At 40.5% G+C, this 18236-nt stretch overlaps 1 protein-coding gene across 1 annotated transcript in view; it reads left to right on the top strand.

Annotated features, from left to right (window-relative positions):
- The window catches only part of adam22 (ADAM metallopeptidase domain 22), a 143954-nt gene extending 125817 nt beyond the window's left edge, over positions 1 to 18137 (top strand). The window contains exons 28-31 of the mRNA XM_017719809.2: positions 3323 to 3423; positions 4481 to 4547; positions 10185 to 10308; positions 12295 to 18137. Coding sequence (XP_017575298.1) covers positions 3323 to 3423; positions 4481 to 4547; positions 10185 to 10308; positions 12295 to 12315 — 313 coding nt within the window. The 3' untranslated portion in view covers positions 12316 to 18137. The remainder of the gene's footprint in view (positions 1 to 3322; positions 3424 to 4480; positions 4548 to 10184; positions 10309 to 12294) is intronic.
- The last annotated feature ends 99 nt before the right edge of the window (positions 18138 to 18236 follow it).

Here is an 18236-nt window from a genome sequence, read left to right as displayed (position 1 = left end):
TTGGGACTGGGCTATAGATATGCAGGCTCATGGCCAGTGCCAGTTCTACCTAATAAGCAGCATAAGCAGCTGCTCAGGATACTGCAGTCACCAGGGGACCTCCTAACATCTTTTAGGTCATTTCTATTACGTTATGTAGTCTAAAGTGCTTGAGAGAGGAAAAAAAGTTTTTTATGCTAAAATATGAAGTTTTTTATGCTTATTCGTTTAGTAGAGTTATTTGTATTTGTGCTGGGAATCAAGAAGTAGTCCATCTGGAGTCCCAGGAAGCACTTCTGACTGAGTTGTAGCTTCATTAGCATTCACTTATCATCAATACGCAAAGTAGCCAGTTAAACATTATTGTGTAATTTAGACCATTTGTGGTAGTTACTGTTACTAGTTAGCCTCTAATTTTACAGAGCATCAGCTAGCAGAGCACCCCCAAAATTCCTTGTTACTGAGAACATTGTTAGCGTTTTCTTGACTCGGCTTGGTAACACTAAGTGAGTTTGCATGCACTTAATAATCCAATAACATGCACTTAATAATCCAATAACTGCAGAAAATCTGATTTTGTCAGTAATTTGATTTAACACATTTACATGTACTTGAGTAATCAGAAAATGGGAAACTTCAGGTCAACATGAGTCAGGGAGTAATCGGATTTCTGTTTTGCAACCAGCCAATAAACTCACAGAAGACATGACGTAAACATAACATAAAACTCAAATGTCACGCAGAGGCTGTGTTTTTAAAACATCGCAGCACTTTACCTGAAAATATGAATGTACATCATCTAGAGGAGGAAGTATGTATGAATGTACATGTTCAGCGTCGCTCCAAAAGTGTTTTGCTGCGTCTTGAGGCAACACTTCTTGCTTATTTCCGGTACCGCCATCTGTTTTCACACAAGCGCAGACTGAGAAATCCGAAAGAAGTCAGAGTAAGAGTTCACATGCCCTGAGAAATCTGATTACTGAACTGAAATCCAGCGCTTTTTATTGGATTTCTTAATCGGATTTCTAGACATTACTTTGATATAAGAAATTGGACTGTGCTGTTTACATGACCGTTTGGATATTCAAATAACTGCAGAAATCTGATTATGATTGGATTATTGAGTGCATGTAAACACACTCACTGACTCAACTACTGATGAGTTGTGTCAGGTGTATTTAGGGATTGTAAGACAGTGCAGTGCCTCTCCACAGATGAAATAAGAAGGAATTAAGGTTCTGTACTGACTGTAGACAGTAAACAGTAAAAACACTGAATTGTGCACATCGTTTTAGAAAAGACAGCACAAAGTTTAATCGTTTGAGGTCTTCAATTATGGGAAATAAATGAAGGTCTTACGAAGGCCCTATAAACCTTATAAAGTCTTATGAAAGAGGGATTTCTCTGCTGCTCTGACTCTCTGTCCCCTGCTGTTTCCTGCTAGAATTGTGATAACTCTCTCCTCTCTCTGTCACTGTGAGAGTAAACACAGCTGAGTAACAGTGTGACGGCAGTAAGTAAGTGATCATGATTTTGTCTCGACCTGGACAAGGCTTTCCGTCATGTCAGCTTGCTCTTCATGTGGTAATGGGTTCATCTACTCTTTCCATCCTGCTTTTCAGTGGTGTGACATCTGTCATTTGTGCCATTTGTGTCATTCACGTCATTCACATCATTCACATCACTTGCCATTCTGATGTTTGTGTCTTGAAGAGATAGACTGACAAAAAATCAAATGCACATTACTTTCCATTTACAACAAAGGTAATCCACGTAGTCAGAACATGTTTGGTGTCTGAAGTGGAGCTGAAAAGTGGACAAATGTATGAACTATGTACTCCTGTTTTAGCTATGTGATGTATTTTAAAAATATTTTTGTCAAATTTCTCCCCAATTTATGTGTGTCAGGTTCCACGCACTAGCAAGATTCTCCCAATCACACTATACTAACAGTGCCGGCTAGCACAAGCTTCCTTTGAGGCATGTAAAGCCATGAAAAGCTAATACAATATCATTGTACAGCTCAACACGCTTGGAGGAGAACACTAACTGTCAATTCTGTTATATCAGCTATTAGTTGCCTGCACTGGCTAACGTTGTGCCAAGTGATAGTGGGAAAGATTCTAAGTCTAAGTAATCTCAAACAGATGCTTATGTGGTTTCAGACATTATGTCATGTACTGCTATCTAGTGATGCAACGAAATAAAAATTCCTGGCCGAATTCAAATATTTAAGACACCTATGGCTGAAAGCAAAAACAGAAACAATTGGCTGTTATGTGTGCTTTTGAATAAACATACAAAACATAAACAAGGTAACAAGGGAAATAGACATTTAAAAAACTGAGCTGACAAATTAAAACAGTTTACATAAAAGAACCTTACTGAAGTTATTTCACTATGTAGGCTACAGTATGTGCCACGAAATCCAACGTCCTCGACAAGAGAGAGCTGTTGATCATCCAAGGCACTGATTTCCATTATTTTTTTAGTTATGCTTTGCAATTTTGCATTTTTGCATTTTTCATAACTTTACAGACGGTGTTTCCCTGCTAGCGGGACCTTTCCTTTCTGCTTCTGTTGTTTTGCTGTATTTTGCGTATCAAATGGGGTGGAATGCAATGGAGAAGTTCTTGAGTGTTGTGCCTCCTCTTGATATTTGGGATAAACAGTGATCAAATCACATGCCTAATATAGAAATTCTGAACTTTTTTTTCACTGTTGATCTGATGCTGCTCAAACTGTTTGAACGCACCCGCGCTGACCAACAAAGAGAGCGAAGGAACGAACGTTTTTTATTAACCGTTTACCATTTTCAGTACCATTAAAATGAGTCTTACATTTTGACACTTTTTTTTTTTGTCCTAAATTCTTTGGATTTTTTCTCTTTTGGACGAAAATTGAAAGAACCATGTTTGTTCACATTTCTTGGCTGAAATTTTAGTGCATCCCTATTGTTATCTATTAAAAATGCCTTACAAATTGCCTGTTTTTAGCTATGTGACATACTTTTGTAACAGGATGTCATACAGGGTCAGAAAACGCATAAACGCGTGTTTGAGATTACTTAATAACTCAAGACAGTTTGAGGCACATTCAGTCATACAGTTTGCACAATGCTAATTGGTGCCGTATTCAATCCGTTGTTAGCTACACTAGCCTTGTAGCTCCTTTGCAAAACTATAAAAGTAAATGTCAAACATAAAAAGTCTTGGCTGGTTGATAGCATTTGAGGTAAGAGGAAAGTTTTATGTACATTAGATTTTTTGTCAAACCATTCCTTGCTGCTAATGCTCATGTAATCATTTATTACTGTCTTTGGATTTGTGGCTTTGGTCTGAAGGTCTAACGGTTTGTCCCATTCTTGGAGTGAGAGAATTCCAGATGCCAAAAACATTTCTGATATCTGTGAAAACGGACGCCCCAGGAGCAACTCGTGGCAAGGTACCCCTCTAAAACTGTTCAGTTCAGTTTAGAATCTACAAACTAGAATCTACAAACTACTGTTCTAGAATCTTTGTTTTATATATAAATATACACACACACACACATCCATATATGTATATACAGTACTGTGTGAAAGTTTTAGGCATCTAAGCAAATTTTTATACATTTTATTTCAACACAAAAAATTTTTTTGAAAATATATTTGAAATAAATATTTTTGAATGTGTCTTGGGTGCCTTGAAGACTTTCACACAGTGCTGTATATATAAAACCAAAGATTCCAGAACAGTAGTTTGTAGATTTTATATATACATATATGTATATATATATGTGTGTATATATATATATATATATATATATATATATATATGTGTGTGTGTGTGTGTGTGTGTGTGTGTGTGTGTGTGTGTGTGTGTGTGTGTATATATGTGTATATATATATATATATATATATATATATATATATATATATAAACACACACACACAGAATGCACCAGATTTAAGGTAGTGAATACATTTTGTGATGCATAACTTGATTATAGAACATTTTGGATCTTTTGGAAAATCAGTGTCTTATCATTTCATGTTCCTTAATTATGTCAAATATACAGTTGTATACAGACATTTTGAGGGCCACTGTTCAAATGACATTTTGTTGATTTTCTAAGCAAAAATAAGTTGATTTAGAAAATGGATGGATGGAAATAAGTTGATTGAATAAGTTAAACATTTCAGGATTTTTGATTTCATTTATAAAATATTTGTTTAACTCAGTAAATAAGTAGAAATTGTCCATTAAAAACTGAGAGGATATATTAACTTCTTCTCACTTAAAAAAGCAACAAAACATCCTTGGAGAAAACGTATGCATATGGTGGTCAAATAAAACATCTCTGTCTAGTTCATTTAAATGTGCATTGTTTAAGTTGTGAATGTATATAAATGAATACAAATGATTCCTATGATAAGTGATAGCAAACTGACGCCACTAGCTCATCTGTTATGTATCGCATATGCTCATCTGTAAACACACTGTCCTGTTTTCTTCTGCAGGGAACATTAGTGGCAACCGCAAGAAGCTGAAAGGGAAGAAGTTCCGTCCTCGTTCCAACTCCACAGAGTAAGTTACGGGTTCCAGTCACAGGAACTTCAGTCCGCATCCATGGTCAACAGCTGTGGCCACAGACAGCATTTCTCTCAGCTAGAGAGAAACGCTGGCTGTCTGGTTTTGCATGTACGCTGAGATGACGTTTAGATCAAATCCTAAAGATGCAAGAAGTTACCTTGAAAGTCTCAGTGGGTTTATTTGCATGTGGTGAAATACTAACTTGAGAAAGCGACTCGAGAAACTGGCTTCAGTCTTTGGAGGGAGAGGCACGCGTAAAAGTGACATGCATGTGATAGGAATGCAGCTCGGAGTCTGCTCTGACACAGTGAACTCTGTCTTTCCTTCTTTTTCTGGGTCCTATCGAATGCATGTTACGAAATATCAGGGAAGGCCTGATCTGAAGGAAATGCCACCGAAACCAAAATGCAATTGACCTCCACATTCAACTGACAGATACACACACGTACTGTAAGGGTTTGGCTTTTAGCTCCTGTAGAATCAAATTGTCTTTTGATTTCAGGATTTAAGTGGGATGAAGTATGGTTGGATAGCGCCATCGGACATGACATCATGTCAGTTAATGTAATAGATTGTTCTTTTTGCATTTCGTTAAACATTTTTAAGGACTTTTAAGTTCTTGTCAGTTGTTATAATTTCTGCTATAAACAGTGGTGTAGCCAGTTTTGTGATTGTTTACATAAATGTGGAAAGTATGTCCTCTGTCACTACTGTACTGTAATCTTTCAAAATTTTAAGTTCATTAATGAAATCTAATTAAATTCAACTGATTTAAATCAATTGCAGCAGATCATCCACAGCGAATACATTTTGCATTGAACGTTGGTGAACTTTGACACACAAACATGTGTCTTTGACCAGTAGCATTACTGCTTTGGCTGTGTTGACCATTGAATCGGTGGCCCATCATATAGCAGCACCAAGACTACACAATGGCGGAAACACTAACATGCTGTCACACACTCTGCTACTGTTTTCAGTGCTAATTTAGGAGCATCTCATCATGCTAGTGTGAAAAGTATATGAAGTGTAATGAGGACTGCATTTTAGAGGTAAATGTGTTGTTATAACACTAACTGGGCACCCTGCTGAAAAAAAAACCATTGGAACCATTAAGTGTTTCCATTAGTTCCTGATGCATAATAAGACCCCTTATTGTTTATACACTACATTGCCAAAAGTATTCACTCGTCTGCCTTCACACTCATGTGAACTTGAGTAACATCCCATTCTTAATCCATAGCGTTTAATATGGCCCACCCTTTGGAGCTAGAACAGCTTCAGCTCTTCTGGAAAGGTTTTCCACAAGGTTTAGGAGTGTGTTTATTGGAATTTTTGACCATTCTTCCAGAAGCTGCTGTTGGATGAGAAGGCCTGGCTTGCAGTCTCCGCTCTAATTCATGCCAAAGGTGTTCTATCGGGTTGAGGTCAGGACTCTGTGCAGGCCAGTCAAGTTCTTCCACACCAAACTGGCTCATCCATGTCTTTATGGACCTGCTTTGTGCACTGGTGTTGCAGTCATGGTGGAACAGGAAGGGGCCGTCCCCAAACTGTTCCCACAAAGTTGGGAGCATGAAAATCTCTTGGTGCTGAAGTATTAAGAGCTCCTTTCACTGGAACTAAGGGGCCGAGCCCAACTCCTGAAAACAACCCCACACCATAATCCCCCCTCCACCAAACTTTACACTAGAGACAATGCAGTCAGACAAGTACCGTTCTCCTGGCAACTGCCAAACCCAGACTCATCCATGGGATTGCCAGACGGAGAAGCGTGATTGGTCACTCCAGAGAACACGTCTGCACTGCTCTAGAGTCCACTGGCGGCGCTTTGCACCACTGCATTCCACGCTTTGCATTGCGCTTGGTGATGTAAGGCTTGGATGCAGCTGCTCGGCCATGGAAACCCATTCCATGAAGCTCTCTACGCTGTTCTTGAGCTAATCTGAAGGCCACATGAAGTTTGGAGGTCTGCAGAAAGTCTCGGCCTCTGTGCACTATGCGCCTCAGCATCCGCTGACCCTGCTCTGATATTTTACATGGCCAACCATTGCGTGGCTGAGTTGCTGTCATTCCCAATCGCTTCCATTTTGTTATAATACCACTGACAGTTGACTGTGGAATATTTAGTAGTGAGGAAATTTCACAACTGGACTTGCTGCACAGGTGGCGTCCGATCACGTTACCACACTGGAATTCACTGAGCTCCTGAGAGCGACCCATTCTTTCAATGTCTGTAGAAGCAGTCTGCAGGCCTAGGGGCTTGGTTTTATACACCTGTAGCCATGGAAGTGATTGGAACACCTGAATTCAGTGATTTGGATGGGTGAGTGAATACGTTTGGCAATATGTTGCAATTCTGGCTATGCCACTGGTTACAACTTCTAACTCTTAATTTCAGTTAAAGTTCTACAGCAATTATTCTCTGCAGTTTTAATAGGGGTGTATCAACAGTCATAGAATTGGTCGCTGTAACATCTGTAAATTATGTATTACGTCCAAAACATCGTTCTGTCCTTCTCTCACTTGCATCTTGGTGGGCCGTAGGGAATGTGGGTGCTGTGCTCTGCTGTCTTTTACCAACTCCTTCTTTCTCTCTTTCTCTTCACCTGTTCCTCCTCTTCCACTCTTTCTCACCTCCTCTCTTTCCTTCTGTGTTCACCACCGCTCCTCCCCCACCCCCTCCTGCAGGTATTTAACCCCTTGCTTCAAAACAGACTATTATGTAACTAAATGGGTCGAAGATGTCAATAAAAACACTGAAGGACCCTATATTAGGTATTATCTCAGACTGCTTTGTATTCCTCCCCCTATTCATTTTGCTTTTTTCTATTTCTTTCTTATTTTTTTACTCTTTATTTACATTGACCAGATGTTCTTTTTCCACTTCTGAAGCTATAATGATGTGTATAGGTTTTCTTTAAGGACATGCCTCTGATACTGTTGGCTCACAGGCTCACCTTATGAACAAAAAAATTGTTTTTTACAGTGACTGGCCATTTTAATAGAGACACCTACTTTGTGCTTCCACCCACTGGCCAATTTATTAGAAACATCTACATTGTGCTTCCACTCACTGGCCACTTTATAAGAAACACCAACCTTGTACGTCCACTCACTGGCCACTTTATTAGAAACATCTACATTGTGCTTCCACTCACTGGCCACTTTATTAGAAACATCTACATTGTACTTTCACTCACTGGCCACTTTATTAGAAACATCTACATTGTACTTTCACTCACTGGCCACTTTATTAGAAACATCTACATTGTACTTTCACTCACTGGCCACTTTATTACAAACATCTACATTGTACTTTCACTCACTGGCCACTTTATAAGAAATACCAGCCTTATACTTTCACTAACTGGCCGCTTTATTAGAAACACCAACTATGTACTTTCACTCACTGACCACTTTATTAGACACACCCACTTTGTACTTCCACTCACTGGCCACTTTATTAGAAACACCTACTTTGTTTTTCCACTCATTGGCCACTTTATTAGAAACACCAACCTTGTACTTCTGCTCTGAGGCCGCTTTATCACGTTGCAAGCAGGGTAAACAAAGTGCGTGTACAGTTACACTTGTCACATTATGTTATGCTTTGTATGTATTTATTAAAACACAAAACAAATAATGTTACTAGCCTGAATAAGACACACATTCAGGATAGAGATTCAGTTTTGGTGCCTATGACTAAAATTCTGTGTATATTTGCGAAAAAGATTTCGCAAAATACCCCAATAATGATAAATATGATGATAATTAAGAAGTAAAAGGAAGGACTGTTTATAATTGCTTGGGCATAAGTTAGCAAACATTATATATCAATAGAGAAGTGTTGAAAATGGTTCTAGGGCTGTTTGCGTCTTCCTTTCTGTCGTTACTGACTGTAAATAAAACGACAGTGTATTTTGGTATTGATTTATAATATTATAGATTATTAAGAGTTAGTTCTGGCTGCACAGGATGATTAAGAAGCACTGTTTTTTCACACAGCTGTATCATTACACTGAGCAGCGGCTGAGTAAGAGCTAACTGTAATTCTGGAATTCTGGAATTCTGTTAAGCTGCTTTGTGACAACATCAGTTGTAAAAAGCGCTATACAAATACATTTGATTTGATTTGTTTCTGCTGTGATAGCAGAAAAACTAAACTGCTAAATGTGAGATTTTTATGGCTTTATACATAAAAAGTTAACAAACTACAATCGAATATATTTTTAAAAATGTCCATTGTTATTGTTCAGTTAATATAATGATTTGAAAACACAGATCACTGCCATTTTAGTCAATAAGGGGCATAACAGACATTCTTCTAAGATTTATTTCTCACATTTTTAGCTAAAACAGGTAAAATGATAAAGGGGAAGTCTACCATTTTTCCAAATTTTCTGAAGAATTCAGTCCTTGAAATGTAAACAGAATTGTGTGGTGGTTTGATGTGATGTGGTTCACTGTAGAGAAACTTACAGACTCTGATTTCTTTACAGTGGTGGTGATGGGAACCAGGGGTTGCCATGTCTAAAATATCACAAGTATCCAGTGTAGGGTTCTCTTTTGGCAGCTGTAGCCAGTCAGCAGCCTGTCCATGTTGTCCATCCTCTCACACACACACACACACACACACACACACACGCACGCACACTCTCTCTTAACAGCTGGCAATGTAGGAGGAGAACAGAGTGAAGGACACAGCACCTCCACACTTTTACTCCCTGCAGGTTCAGTCCAACACCACACGTGTAATATAAATGTGTGGGGGGTGAACAGAGTGAAGACCCTGAAAATGTGTTATTTTATATGTTCTTCACAGAAAATGAGCAAAGACCATGAATCTGAGGTTGAATGATAATAAATCACATCATTTTTTTCTTTTGGTAAACACTGAAAATGGGTCCCACAGACCTGAACACCACACAAGGGTTAAAGCACATTTGATATAATGCTCAGGGCTTCCTTGAATGAAAGCAGTAGAGCATTCAAGGTCAGGTAGTACCACAAGTAACACCACACAAACCCCAAAAAAGCTCATACCACACTTAACACCAAACAGCCAGGTGTTCTATCTCTCTAACACATTTGTACCAGTCATATGTAATTAGACAGGCATCTGACATCAGTGGCTCATCTGCAACTTTATCTGCTGTGTCCTGCTCACCTTTGGGTTTCTGCTTCCCTTTTGCGTTGAGGTTTCTGGCCTGTTTTTCTCTTTCACCCACAAAACTCTCTTCTGCTCTTTCTGCATGCTTGCCACTCTGTGTGCGTGTCCGTATGTCTGTCTGTCTGCGTTGTCATCATGACGGCATTGTTGAGCTTACTCTGTGTAGTGCTAACCAGCGCCATCTAGTCTGTCCATATTCACCACATCACATCCACCATGTTGTCTGAATCCCTCAGAAAACGGGCAAACGTAGCCCGGAGTCTCCACAGCGCTACAAATACAGTAGAAACAGTTGCTTTTGGATGACGACTCGTGTTGGAAGTGCTCCCTCTGACCTCTGTGAGTGGTCAAAGGTGACAGCTCCTGACCCATAATGTGCTGTAAACTGAATCATATGCATTCATATAGAATGGAAAATGGGTCTAACGCAGGGTCTGTTCTCTCCACTCGTCCCCCAACAGGACGCTGTCGCCGGCCAAGTCTCCGACCTCCTCCACAGGCTCCATCGCCTCCAGCCGAAGATACCCCTACCCCATGCCCCCACTCCCCGACGAGGAGAGGAAGGCCAACAGACAGAGTGCCAGGGTGAGACCAAGCTAGAGTCTGTTATCATGGTTGTGATGTTATGAATGTATTTATACATTGGTGGAGTGGTAGATGTGGGGAAGGTGATTACTAAGCAGGATTAAACACAAGAACAGGACAGTACATACAACCCCAATTCCAATGAAGTTGGGACGTTGTGTAAAACATAAATAAAACCAGAATACAATGATTTGCAAATCCTTTTCAACCTATATTCAGTTGAATACACTACAAAGACAAGATATTTAATGTTCAAACGGATAAACTTTATAGTTTTTTGCAAATATTCACTCGTTTTGAATTTGATACCCAATCATTACACTCACCTGTTTCCAATTAACCTGTTCACCTGTGGAATGTTCCAAACAGGTGTTTTTTGAGCAATCCTCAACTTTCCCAGTCTTTTGTTGCCCCTGTCCCAACTTCTTTGGAACATGTTGCAGGCACCAAATTCAAAATGAGTGAATTTTGAATGAGTGCCAAAAATGAGTGCTTGTTGGGAAAAAGATTTGGGTGTTGACAAAGTTATTGTTATTTTAGCTGAATACCACAGCATTTTGGAGTTGAAATTAAATAATGGATATAAATATAAAATTTCATATGAATATACTGTATGAAAGTGCAGGCATTTAGCTTTAATTTGAGGGTATTTACATTTAAATCAGGTGAAAAAATAACTACTTTCATACATTACACCTCAGATGGAACAGACTAGTCCGGTTGAGGCCATTCGGAATACAATTTCTATCCGATTGAACGAGGCGGGTGATCCTGTAAATAATCTGTTATAGAAGAATAATATCTGGGTAAATGTCTGTATCCGATTACATTCACCACCTGATGAGATTGGACTTTTTTAAACATTTGTGTTGTTAGCCTTTTGCCTCAGTTTAAACTCAATATAAAAGTCTCTTCAGCCGCCATTCACTCCTCTGTTGATGCCACCATGCTCTCAAATCCTTGCTGGCACGCAACGAATCTCTGTCCTCAGGACACATTTCTCGGCCGTATATGAAGAACGCAGCCCATGAATTGGGACATAGTTATTGACTGCAAAGGCTTTGCAATCAAGTGCTAAAAATGACAGTTTAATTCATGATTAAAAATGAGGGGCTGTGTAAGAAAATGGATGTAATTCCTGCACCGTTTGGATGTAAATTTCAGATTAAAGTTGAAAATATTTATTTAACTTCAACTCCAGTATGCCCATCTAAACAGGTAAAAAGACACACACACACATTTTCTAAACCGCTAATCCTTCTGGGTCACGGGGGTGGGGGGATGCTATCCCAGCTGTCACTGGGCAGAAGGCAGGAAACACCCCTGACAGGTCGCCAGACCATCACAGGGCCAACAGACATACATTCACACAAACACTCACACCCAGGGGCAGTTTAGTGTGTATGAATGATCTGACTGCGTGGCTTTGGGACAAAGCCCACACAGATGTTTGGAGAACATGAAACTCCACACAGAATGAACCTTGGTCGCCCGGCCAGGGATTCGAACGCAGGCTCTTCTTGCTACCAGCACTAAAATAATAAAAACTTTATCAATGTTCAAATATTTGAAGATCTCACTATATATACACAGAGTACAGAACAATCTGGCACCTGTACAAATTACAGTGTACAAATGTGTTAAATCTTACTTTATGTAACTGGCCAAAATAAGTTAAATTAACCAGCAAGTTCAGTTAAATAATTCTGTTAGCCAATGATTTTGTTGAGACAAGCATTCAAAACAAGTAAAAACATGCAGAAATATCACAAATCACAAAATAACCAAATGAAAAATATCAGGTATCAACTCAAAACTTTTCAAATTACAAATGCAAGGAATCTGAATAAGACCTTGGAGTTTCACAACACTCTTATGGGGGGGACACCTGTAGCTCTTGAAATAGAATTTATGTGGCTGTAACTACATTTTTCACCCTATGTATCACTGACATTCCTTCTTTTCCCACTTCTGTCTGTCTTTCAGCTGTGGGAGACATCAATATAAAGGATCTCCTCGCAAATACTCTGCAAAATCTCCTTAAGGACTACGTTCTCCTCCGCTTTTATACAAACCAGAAAAAACGAAACAAATGAGAAAAAAAGAGAAGTCGAAACGGAACAACTGGAGAAAGGGGTGAATTTATTTCGAGTCCCCCCGGGATCAGCGGTGTCCATCGGAGGGTGGGCGCAAACCCAAGCTTTGGAAAAGCACAGCCGTCATTCTCCCACCACTGCAGTCGCCCAACATGGGAGTGGGGAACTTTGCTTTCGGTCCAAAAGGTAAAGCCAGGCACTGCTCCGGCCACGCTGAGTAGAGGAGCCAGCGGAAGAGGCGGGGTATCAAACTGTGAGCCATGCCCCCCCAGTTACTCCCCCAATAATGCAGAGACAATAAAGCCCCGCCCCTAAACACCAAAAATGTCTTGTGATTGGTGTCCTTGTTGCCATGGTGTGAGAAGGTCATCAACCCCGGATGTGACTTTTGTTGTTCGAAAGCACGCGTTCAACTGTAGAAACTTCCACTGTATGCATGAGAATACATGTTTATCGACTCATTGTAGTGCTAAAGACGACGACGAAAAATAATATTTTAATAAAGATCAGTCACGCTAGGGGACCGCATGTCTCAGAGGGAAGTTCTGTAGGCCGATAAGATTTACTTCTTATTTTTAGGCTTGAGCTCATCATACAGTGCATCGATGCTAATAACAACATCCAGCTCCACCCACCCCCTCCACCCCCCCCCTCACCGTTACACTATCTCTTATTCTGTTAATGTTACTTTCTTCTTTTCTCAGAGATTTCTGTAAATATGTATAATTCAAAGACAATGAGTGAAATGTGTGCTTGTTTTTTTTTCCGTTTCCTTCTCTTTACTTTCCTCTTTGTTTGCACTTACAAACAGTAGGTTCTAGAAGAAACGTGAGTTCATGTTCGTGTGTTCTTTATGGATCGGGATCGTCCGTAAAAATGTAAATCTGCCTTCTTCATCATTTTTGATTTCGACTCATCTTCGTGTCTCCTAAGTCCCTGAGATCCACCATCCAAAACGAGTTCATTTATCACCCACTTTACCTGCATCTTGGATCTGTAGTTCGCAGTTCTGAAAAGGTTATGGCGGAATGCTAGCTGGTTTTGGATGCTTCTCCGTAATTTCTGTGATTACATGCTGTGCTATTACTGACGGACATTGCAGTGAACTTGTTCGGAATATCGGTGCGATAGATCCTCCCCTGAAGTGCCCTATGTATAATAGTTTGTCATTTAAAAAGCTGTTGATGAAATGTTTTTCAGTGTCGGGGAGAAAAAGAAACGTCTGTAAGTGGAAGTTGGGGTCGTGGATTAGGAAAAAGAAGAGGTCTGCTCTGAGCCACATTGGGTGGGGGGGGGGGGGGTGGGGGGGGTTCTGTGAATGTAACACAAATAGGCTGAAATGATCTCTGTACGTCCTTCAGGTTCTTCGGAGTACTGTGGTGCAAATTGAAGAAGCAGTCTGCCGTGGAAGAACTGATCCTGTAGACCATCCATAGCCTGCGTCATCCATAACCTTAGTCTCAGTCCTCATTTTGGGATTTCTTTTGCCATTAGATTACAACTTGACTGCTTCTGAGCAAAGTCGGAAAGAAGCCTTGCCAGGTTTTAGGATGCTGAGACCTTTTAAAGGAATACTCCTGCACTTTTCAGCCTGATCTCGGTATTAATCTGTAGTGTACCGTTAATCACCATGGACAGTAATCTGTGCATCCCTGTGTGTAGAACAGAACAGAAAACCTGAGGATCTTACCTGTAGAAGCCTTTGGTCAGTTGCTGAATTCTTTCAAACGTTCATGCAAAATCCTCAAAGGTATCTCGCAAATTAAGACGTTAATCTGTACCATTTGTTGTTTCAGAGATGGGACTAGGTTTCCAGAGGGAAGAATTTGGCCAGCTTAGTGGTGTAGGTGGAGGCTTCCGCCTGATTTCCATGGATACCAGAAAACAAATCGAACTGCTTTATTACTGTGCTGCTTCAGGGTTTAAAATTTGGCTAAAACTTCATATGGACAGCTTTGCTAAGACAGTCTCTCATGTCTGTGTCACCAACGTAGTTAAGGCCGTCATCTTATTTGTGTGATTTATCTGTGTAACCATCTTACACACCAAACGGCATTTTCTTGAAGGCAAAAATGCAACTAGGTTTGATTTTTGAGTCCTGACTGTGACCAAGGCAGACTGGCCCTATGTGTTGCGCTTTAGCAAGAAACATGAGCCTAACTAAAAGTGTAGGCCTAAATCTAGTTGGAAACCCCCACCAAAGGCCAACTCACCTGCTGCCGAGCCTCTAAGTCACCTGGAAAGGGGTTGGGGTCAGCCCAAGCCTTGAGCCCGTGGTCGACCAGCTCAAGCCGTGTCCATGATAGTGTTCAGGTTTTATCAGTCAATGGAATGGGCGCTCCAAAATATTGACAAAAGGGGAACAAGAACGTAAGAGAGAGAGAGAGAAAGACCCGCAGGTCCAACCAAAAACACAGTTTTTTCCGCCGTTGATCTCCTTCCTTCCGGCTGAGCCCCGTCACAATTAATAAAGGCATACATGAGGTGGTTTGTGCCCCCGTGTGGTTCCAACATTAAAGTCAGTATCTGCCTCATAACTTAAAGTTTAAGTGATACTTTTTTAATCCCACAAACGGGGAAATTCCACCTCTGCATTTAACCCATCCGTGAAGTGAAACACCACATACACACTAGTGAATACACACACACTAGGGGACAGTGAGCACACTTGCACGGAGCAGTGGGCAGCCCTATCCACGGCGCCCGGGGAGCAATTGGGGGTTAGGTGTCTTGCTCACAGACACCTCAGTCATGGATTGTTGGTACTGGGGGTTGAACCGGCAACCTACCTGTTACCTGTTACGTGATGTAAACACAATGTAAAACTAAAACTTCATTCCTTGCTGTTTTTTAAACATTGAGTCACTTTAGTGGAAAATATGAAAATGTCATATAGAAGTTGAAGAATATGTAAAATCTTCATTTCATCAAGCATGTAGCTTTGCTCCGAAAGTGTTTTGTCTTCTTGTGGTTGCTGTGTTAAACATGCACAGACTGAGCAAACGAAAGAAATCAGAGTGAGAGAAAACCTGATTACTGAGCTACAATTCAGCTCTATCAGATTATAGAGTGTGCTGTATACACGACCACATGAATAATCAGATAACTGCCGAAATCCAATAATAATCGGATTATTAAGTGCATCTAAACACACTCACTGTTGGGTGTGGCTTGGGTATGATGGATCAGCTGCGTTAAAATTTTCTGCTTCGCCTCACCAGAGCAGCTCTGGAGTGAGGGGGCTGAAATTCTCTGCTTTTGCTTTTCCAAAATGCTTTTTGCAAGTAGCAAATGATTCCTTTTTTACTTGAAAACATTTTTACTGCACAAACAGCACCGCAGAATTCAACATCTGCCCATCGGCTTCCATTGTGTGCATATCAGGTCAGCAGGTTTTCAGTCTGTTTCTAAATCCAGGAAGATGCACAAGGTTGCATGTCATGGAAATCAACATTGTGGTACATTTACAGAGGACAGGATCAGTTGAGAAAAACAGGAGATTTCATTTCAGGTCACCTAAGAGGAAGAACACCCAGTGCGGTCAGTATTGTATTTGTCGTGTGTGAGGTAGGCCGACTTCCTGGCCTTCATCTGTAAATAGCCTTCATGTTCACTAAAGCCTGCTGTGTCTGTATTCTGAAGATGCGTTTGTTTCTCAGTGTGGGCACCGAGTTTCTTTACCGCTCTCTGCACTCGGACTGTACATGCAACAAAGCGTCACCGCGACGTCTGAACAGCGTCGCTCAAACACATGTAAGAAGTATTTCTAAGGCATCTTTGTAATGTTCTTTTATCCCCTGCCCCTGTATTCTTGTATGTACACATTTAATCCCAAAATTAAGTGCATTATGATTATTAACTACAATAGTTCTTCGTGTAAACAGATTTAGGAAACAGATTTTTTTCTTTGCAGACTTTTATTTTGTGAACAGTTCACTTTTTACACCACAGGACTGGCAACATGGTTGATCTCCCAAGTGTTTCTCTTTGTGTAGAAATGTTTAATGCTTCTCTCTCTCTCTCTCTCTCTCTCTCTCTCTCTCTCTCATTCTCTCTCACTCTCCCTCACTCTCCCTCACTCTCCCTCACTCTCCCTGTCTCTCTCTCTTTTTCTCTCTCTCTCTCTCTCTCTCGCTCTCTCATATACTCCTCTTCTTCTTTTCCTGGGCAGTGTAGAAGTGCATGGCTCTACACAGTCTTGCTGAAGGCCGAACCCAAAGGCACCCCAAAAGAAGGAAAAAAAAAACAAACATCTCAAGCAATACTTTCAGCATCTCACTGTCCTTCTAATACTCACGGTTACTGTGCCCTGGGTCGGTCCACTGTAACTGGCCTATCCATGCTCATTGTGTTCTTTTCTAGGAACTGTTGCTGGGGTAGACAAGCTTTAAAGAACATTCAAACTGCTGGGAATTTAAAACTGGGAGTTTTTCACAACAGAACACAAGTTTTGTTTTTGTGGATAAAGTTGTGTTTAACTTTAAAACATGGTGTTTTTCTTTCTCTTCACCTGAGAAAATTACAGGCTGAACTGTTTACTGTTTTTTTTTTTTTTTTTTTTACATTTTTTCCAGACAGAAAAAAAAAGTTTTTCCTTGCTGGCACTTACCTTAGTCTCCTAGCATCCATATCCATCCATATTACACTGAATAGCACTTTGGAAGAGTTCCTGGGTTTCACGGTTTCATCTCCATCCTCTTTAGAGGTCAGCTACTTGACCCAAGAGTGATGGTTTCTATCAAAAGATTAGATCTTTCATGTACAGGTTTGTGTTTTAATGGTTTTTATATTTGAAGGAATACACCTACATGATCCAGAATAGCTTGAGGAGTGGGTGAACATGCCCCTGAATCAGAGGATGTGCCGGGTTTTCTGCAGTAGCAGCAGTAGCGTGAGGAACTTTAGCGCAGCGTGTGGATTTATATTCACAATGTCAAGTTTACATTGAGGCTCACCGAAAATACAACTCACTAGAAACTTGCTTGTTTGCAAGTTTAGCTGCATTTGGGTTCGCGTTCAGAACGGGTTTAAATTAAGGCGTTTAGAGTCACGACCAGCTGCAGTTTCTCCTTACGCTCAGTGGGATTTCTGTCAACATTCTGGATAGCTTGTCCAACACAGCAACAGTTGCTACCACTGAATGCATTTGTGGGTGGAGCATGAATAGGACAGTTCTAATTCCCTGCTGCGAGTACGTGCTGTACTGCTTCTCAGAGTACTGGCTGTGTGCTCCCATAAAGCTGGGAGGCAGAGCCAGATGAATGCTCTTGAATGTAACTGAAGAGTACAGTGCACCAGGCCTCCGAGCAACACAACCCGCAACTTCTCCGGACCACGCACAACACATCCATATACAACGTTATTATCCATAGAGCATCACGTCATCAGCGAGAAACAGTATTCTAACAAGACAAACTGTTTCAGGGTTGTTTCAGTTGGAGAACGAGAACAAATCTACATCAACAGTGCACAGTGTTCGTAGTCAGCGTTCGCTTCAGGATGCTTCATAAATGCCTTACGTTAGTCTAACGCATCATACTGTCTGTTTCATAAACCATCTCTTTTGTTTTATACTTTTAATCCAATGCTAAGTCTGTCCATGGCTGTTTTGTTCCATAGTGTGCTGTATATATACTAACAATTGAAAAAGGTCAATGCCCGTATTTTTTTTCTTACAATTATCATTCAGTATTGTAATATATTTAATACAAAATAAAACTTTCATTGACATGACATCTGTGAGTGTGATAAAGTGAAAGCAATGAGCGACGAGAAGCCGTGTGCTGCTCTGATTTTAGGGTGCACTTCCACCCTAAACCCCCCTTACACATA

This window comes from Pygocentrus nattereri, chromosome 24 (assembly GCF_015220715.1).
Source record: "Pygocentrus nattereri isolate fPygNat1 chromosome 24, fPygNat1.pri, whole genome shotgun sequence".
Lineage (NCBI taxonomy): Eukaryota > Metazoa > Chordata > Actinopteri > Characiformes > Serrasalmidae > Pygocentrus > Pygocentrus nattereri.
The sequence above is the reverse complement of the archived record's forward strand: the minus strand, read 5'-3'. Positions and strand labels throughout refer to the sequence as shown.